Source organism: Raphanus sativus, chromosome 6, assembly GCF_000801105.2.
Source record: "Raphanus sativus cultivar WK10039 chromosome 6, ASM80110v3, whole genome shotgun sequence".
Classification (NCBI taxonomy): domain Eukaryota; kingdom Viridiplantae; phylum Streptophyta; class Magnoliopsida; order Brassicales; family Brassicaceae; genus Raphanus; species Raphanus sativus.
This window is the reverse complement of record NC_079516.1, coordinates 37000847-37007882: the sequence shown is the minus strand read 5'-3', so window position 1 is coordinate 37007882 and position 7036 is coordinate 37000847. Positions and strand designations below refer to the sequence as shown.

Genomic DNA, 7036 nt, shown 5'->3' with positions numbered 1-7036 from the left:
ACAGCATGGTGGCTCATAGGGTGGAGAAACTGATTTTGGGCATTGAAGACCCTATGATGTGTGGTATTTTGGAACGGCCAAAGGCGTGGCCATCTTTTAGAGTGGAAAGTTCTGCTCTGTTGAATAGGTTAAGTTATATCCCTAACTGGAAAATTAACTTAGAAGGAAAGGGAATTAACAAAGGAGCTTATCTCATTGCCAAGAGTGCTACCTGTCTGTCGTTTGCTCAGTCGTATGAAGCGGCAGGACAACCAAGATGGCTGTCCACTCTTTTTGATAGTGAGAAAATGTGATCCTTTATCTAGTTTGTCTTTTGGTGAAGAAGATGTAATTTTTTGAATCTGTCTTCTCTAGTAGGGTGATCTTTTAGCTAATATACTCTGTGGTCTGGCATTTTATGCTGTGCAATCCTTTGGTCCCATGGTTTATATATAATTAATTTTTGAGGAAAAAAAAAGTTGTTTCTTTTACACAAAAAAATATTGTTGTGTTGAAAAAAAAACATTGTTGTTTCTGTTGTTCCTGTGAACTGTCACATTATTAACCACATATTCAAATGTACGAAAACGTAAACTTATAATATGCTAAAATGACGTAGAAACCAACGAAACAGAAATTTAACAATCATAATTCGACATATTCTGTTACCAAAAATAACAATTTCGACATAATAATCTCCTTGTTTCTTTCTCGAAGAATATTATTTGTCCGATAGGAACTCAACACCATTTAAAGTTTGCATTAAAAGTTAATACTTATCAACATACAAATGTTTAATGTATATATGGATTAGATAGAAATTATGACTCTTTTGTATTAATTTATACTTCAAGATCGTATCCTTAACGTCCTCTTTTTCGTTCGTTCATGAATCTTCCATTGCTGATTAACTATTCATATTCCTTAACAAAAATTCATTGATGTGAAGTACTCCTAATAATTAAAATATACTCGAAGAATAAGAGGATGTATAGGGAAAACTCGTCAGTAAAATAAGAGGATATTTTTTCACAAAAAAAATAAGAGTATCATGTATTGACCGTATTATTGTAAAAAACTCGTTTTCCTACTTGTTTATAAAAAAAATTGTGATTGTCTTTATATGATAAATGCGTTTTATGTTTTGTACTAACATATTTGAATAAGTCCAGAAAATGGTAATTCATCCGCTGTATGTTTAGATATTCTTTTCATGTAATTAGCAGTTCTTCTACGTAATCACGTTATATACTCCCTCCGTTTCATATTATATGTCGTTCTAACCTTATACACACATATTAAGAAAATATTTAATTTTACATATTTCCAAAATAAAACACTATTACCAATACACCTAACCATGTATCAACCAATAGAAAAATAGAAAAATAGAATATTGTCAATAAATTTTGCATTGAAAATCGAAAACGACACTTATTTTGAAACAAAAAATTTCCTCTAGAACGACATATAATTTGAAACGGAGGGAGTATAAAACTAAAATATCTAGATCAAATTATCATGGAGATATAGATAAATAAATTTTAAATGTTAGGAGCGGTGGCATATCTTTATTATCTTTCAAATCATTGAAAGATTGAAGTTTAAGACTATTTGTTAGCGTTCAACTAAGGATTAATAAGCCTTATAATACAAGAGGGTAGCTAGGGTTTTTATGCTTTTGGAAAAGAAAAAGATGTTTACCTTTATGATAAATAAAAGCGATATACTGTAATCAGTTCAACATGTTTGGACATGATTGTTTCAGCTGTATTGTATTCCAATGCGACAATAGCGTTGTTTAGGAGTCGCCGATGGCTCACAAAAACTTATATTTGAAAATAATATTAGGGAATATATATATATATATATATATATATATATATATATATATATGTGTATATATGACGTAAACGGTAGCATGTTACAACTTACATGTATAATTAACAGCTGATATCGGAGATGAATTTTTTTTTTTTGGATTGAAGTACTAAACATCTCAGGAACAACATAAACAATATATACTTCTTTTTTTTTTTGTCAACTGATTACTTGCATAAATAAAAAGGAGTCTCAGCAGGCCCAAAGTTATGGGTTTACAAATAGAAAAGCAGAAGAAAAGAAAGGCCTAGACAAGGATGGGCCGTCGAAACAGAGATAGAGGCCCGGGATAGAGCCCGTTTGGCCAGGAGGTCCGATTCTCTTTTCACTTTGTGGGATGAAGGAGAAAGAGACATCGGAGAAAGCTGACGAGATCTGTTGAATGTCGCGAAAAACACCAAAGGTCTCTTTAGTCTGCATGTTGCCGTTGATTGCTCGCACGAGCATTTAGTTGTCGGAGAACATAGTGATGTGGTTGTATCCTTTCGTCGCTGCTTCGATGAGGGCCGATTGTAGAGCGAGAGCTTCTGCCATCAAGGGGAAGGTCACGAAGTCTACTGAGAGGGATCCTGAGCGATGTTCTCCTGAGATTGGACCGGTGAAGGTCCACAATATATACTTCTTAATATTATATATTTGATAAAAAAAATCCATTATATAAAACTTTACACCAGTCCAAAATAAGTGCAAGTTGCTTTCCTTCCCATCTTTTTCTTTCTTTATTTTTTTTTCCTTTCTTTACATTTTCCATATTCCATTGAATCGATTCTTCGACTCCTTCATTATAGATATGACTGATTCACCACCAAAGAATCGATGGTAGACACATGAATTGGAAAGATTAATTATGCCCGGTTGCAATATATATGCTTTTTGAAATTCACTAATTTATAAAATCGTAGGATGCACTTTTAATCAAAATTTAGGTAATATCTAAAATATAATTTTTCACAATGATGGTTCTTCCTTTTAGGCCGGAGACATATTATCCAGAATCAGATTTACCCGAGATCCGCTTTGAAATACAATATATGGAATGTCCGGATCCGAATCAGGATATTAAAAGGTAGCATTTGTCAAATCATGATATCTTGATTTTTAAATCCGGATTTGAATTTTATAAAAATATTTTAAATTTTAAATTTAATCAATAGCTATAGTTGATATACTAATATTTATACATAAAATTAGTTTTATAATATAATATCTTATTTTATAATCATATATATATAAATTTTATATAAACATTTATATATGTATTATTTTAGAATTTTACTATTTTAAAAATATATTTTTAATTTTAATTATTATTTTTACGGATTTGAATCTGGATCCAGATACTCACGGATAATATAATTTATATACGGATATCTCGAAAGCATCGATCCGGATAGTAAAATCACGAACCCCAATATCCTAATTTTCCGGATATTCGGATCCATTCTACCCCTAGTCCCTTCGTACACTAACCACATTTATTTGGTTTTTATGTCTAGTCTATTTGTTATACACTGCTTGCTTAGAAATTTCATCTTTCAGACTTTAACTTATTTCTATATGAGTGGATGTTCAGGATATACATTAATAATTCAAATTCTCACCTAGAAAAGTAGTCTACATTACCTAGGATAATCTGCCAGAAACAAATCACCCTATATATAAGGGCATCTGATAAATGGAAGATTTTTTTATAATGCTTGAAATTTGATTCAACTTTCACTATCCAGTTTTCCAAATCGTCATCTATACCAATATTATGATATAAAATAGGAAAATGACTGGGCTATGAATCATTAGCCCTCTTGGATTATCTCTGCCTCTCATTGGGCAAGAGAATTGGATCCTCTGTCTTAGGGTTGTAGACACTAATCAGATCATTAACTATTCATACTTTTGTTGATCTTCAAGTGGCTTAATTAATGATTACGGTTCTTTTTGTAAAGCCGAATTTAGATGCTTTTGTTAAAGCCAAATATTCCCTTGCAACTTATAACAATCGTTTTAAACATTTTAAAATACATTAAAGCACATGTTCGAAAAAAACGTATGGCGACGGCGACAAAGACGATTTTGAAATCGCAATGAGATCTTGGTTTGATCTCGACGATTTCGGTGTTTATGAGGTTCGATTGGATGAGGAGTTTCCTCGATGGGTTAATTTTGAGGGATCTAGGGTGATTGTTACTATGGGCTGGCGGATTGCGACGATCCACGATGGTTTTGCGAAGAAGGAAAGTCTGAAAATGAGAGATCTCGATTCAGCTGCGGGTATACAGGGAATGGTGGGAAGTATGGAAAGAGATCAAAAAGAGATCGATAGCTCTGGCAAGGGATATCCTCGGCTCGAGAATGGGAACATTGGATTTCGACTTCGATGTCTGATTTGGTATGTTGTATCACTTAAACTTGATTTATGTGATGGAATAGGAGTTTTCAATAAAGGTCCCAAGGAAACTTGCGATTTTCAGAGAGATTTGATACATGTAGTTAGGCTTATTTTGGATATTTTTTCTGGAAAAAGGATCAATCAAAGATCGAATGGAATTGCCGTAGAGGTTTTTGAGGATTTGATATCCATAAGTAGAAATTCTCAAGATTTTTTGGTGATTAACGTGTTGTGTAGGATCTTTTGTCTTAATTTGGAGGATCATTTTATAAGTGTGGTAGCATCATTATATATAGAGGCAATTGTGAGCAGGGAACTGATATCAAGCGAAGTTTGTTTACCAATTCTAAAAGCTTTCTTTTTTCTCTCTAATTTCATTATGTCTCAAGGTCAATGGGTTGCGAGGTCGGGAGGAAAGAATGTTGAGGTGGCAAAGCCAAGGTTACGCATTACGGTTCCAAGGTTTGACAACACGGAGCTTATTGCAAGCTACTCCAAAACCTTAATTGGTCGGTGTATGAATCCCCACAAGCAAGATATGAAGATCTTGCTGTTCATGCTCCCACGCATTTGGAATGTGGAGGGACGGGTAGCTGGTGTGGACCTCGGGTTGGGGAGGTTCCAGTTCGCCTTTGATCTGGAGGAAGATATTGCGGAGGTGCTCAAGATGGAGCCTTTCCATTTTGATTATTGGATGATATCCTTGGTGAGATGGAGGCCTGTGTTGGAGCCAAACTACCCGTCAAAGATCACTTTCTGGGTCAGGGTTCTTGACATCCCATTGCAGTTTCGTGCGGCAGAAACTTTCCAAAGCGTGGGAGAAGCTATTGGTGTGGTGCAGGGCCCGGTGGACCTCGCTGGAGGAAGAGTTCGCGTGGAGGTAGATGGCTTCAAACCTATGGTTTTTTCGATGGAGATTGACTTTGAAGAAGGCGTGGAGATAACGGTGGCTCTTCGGTACGAGAAGCTTTTTGGCTTTTGCAGAGAGTGTTCTAGGCTAACACATGAGCAGGCTCGTTGCCCAAGTTTGAAAAAGGAGGATACGGTAACGACGGTAGCTGGGGGAGCGGGGGATGAAGGAACAGGGGATGATGGATCCAATGCTACAAGCTTCAGAGCTGCGGTAATTCATGGTTCTAAGACACAGGGAGATAGGAGAGATGGGCAGTCAAACCGGTCTCAGATGGCTAAGGGTATGGATAAAGGTAAAGGCATTGCTCGTCAAAAGCAAGGGCATTATAGGAAGGAGGATGCGTACCACCCTTATAGAGAAAAGTTTTTAAAGGGATATGGTGAAGGATCTTCCTTCAATGGAAAACAATCAGGCTATGGGGACAGAAGGATGGGTGTACAACTTAGGGGTCAACATGAAGGTGAGACTCTATCCAAAAACCCAACGAAGCTAATGCTTGATGCTTTTAAAGGGGTAAAACATGGTTCTGTTATGGAGGTTGCTCCGGTAGTAGCTCCGGACGAGAAGGGATCTGGCTCCAATGCACGCAAAGCTCTATTTACTGAGGATACGGTTCCTGTTGCTTCGTTGGTGGCTCAGGCGCAGGAAGACAAACTTGTGGAAGAGGCCAAGGTAATGCGGGAACAAGGTGAGATTGGTGAGGAGCTAAACGAGGTGGATGAGCAGATGTTGCACTCCCAGGCGCTAGATGAGGCAAATCTGATGGTGGAGGGTGTGGTTCTGTCTGATACCGAGTTGCTCCTGGAGGATGGTGAGGAGTTAGAGGATTGGGAACAAGGGGAGATTATGGATTTTGCTGAGGAAGAGGAGACAAAAGTTGAGAATCAAGAAGACCTCAAACAAAACGATGTAGTTCATGTCCAGAAGGAGGCGGAGGAGCAGATGGTGGAGGATACTGCTGATGAGAAAGAAATCAAGAAGAAAGGTGGTAAGCTTGAGTCAGGTGCGACAGGAGGACCGTCCAAGAAGCGTGGAGTGCCAGGGTTTGTTTCCCCTCGCAAGAAGCTCTTGGCTTTGGCTGCAGCAAAACAGGGAGATAAAGCGAAGAAGGCTCCCCCAAAGCCAAAGCACTCGGCAGCTTAAGGTGGTTAAGCCTTACTGGTTTTTTTAAGTAATTTCAATAATGTTGGATTCCCATATGAAATCTATTAGTTTTGAGTTTTGTGTTGAGGGCAGTACTTGCTCTTTTATTTTTCTTTCTGGTATTGTTTGGTTGAGGCAGAGTTCTGTCCTTCTGTTGTTGACTACTGAGGGGTCACAAGAGATTAATAAAACATATTTCATTTGGTATCAGTGTGATAAGGGTGTCCACATGGACTATTGTGTGTTGCGATTTATGATTCATTGTACTTGTGTTGAAGGTTTCTTTGGGAAACTGATTGGTCTTTTATGGGTACACTCGGGTTTTAAAGTTCAAAATGGCAGAGGTATCTTTATGGTTAAGGAACAGGGACGAGTACAGGTTAATATCTGGGAGAGGGAGCTACTGCAGTATAGCAATGGTACTACTTGGTTTTTATTAAATTCGGTATACTGGCTGGCCTCATCAATCCAGTTTCAGAAGTTTGTTTGGCCTGATTATGGGATGAGAAGGGTCGAAGAGAACGATACTGTTTTCATGTTGTGGAACAAAGGCATTACAAAACAATTTATTGGGAGACTTGTAATTTATATAGTGGTGATAGCTACGAAAAGTAGACTGCTGCTCTGCAATTGTAGAATATTGGAGCATAATGGGTCACCTTATCTTACAGTTATAATGGTTGATAGAGCAGAAATTAAGTTCTACAGATATTTAGAAAGGGTCAGTGAATCTT

At 37.0% G+C, this 7036-nt stretch overlaps 1 protein-coding gene across 1 annotated transcript; it reads left to right on the top strand.

The window, feature by feature from the left end:
- Window positions 1-4625: 4625 nt before the first annotated feature.
- On the top strand, window positions 4626-6302 carry LOC108808360 (uncharacterized). The gene has a single exon (XM_018580521.1). It carries the CDS (start codon window positions 4626-4628, stop codon window positions 6300-6302), a length of 1677 nt encoding a protein of 558 aa, XP_018436023.1.
- Window positions 6303-7036: the final 734 nt, after the last annotated feature.

Excerpts from the sequence above, each read along its gene's own strand:
- LOC108808360 (XM_018580521.1), top strand. The coding sequence starts at position 4,626 with ATGTCTCAAGGTCAATGGGTTGCGAGGTCGGGAGGAAAGAATGTTGAG.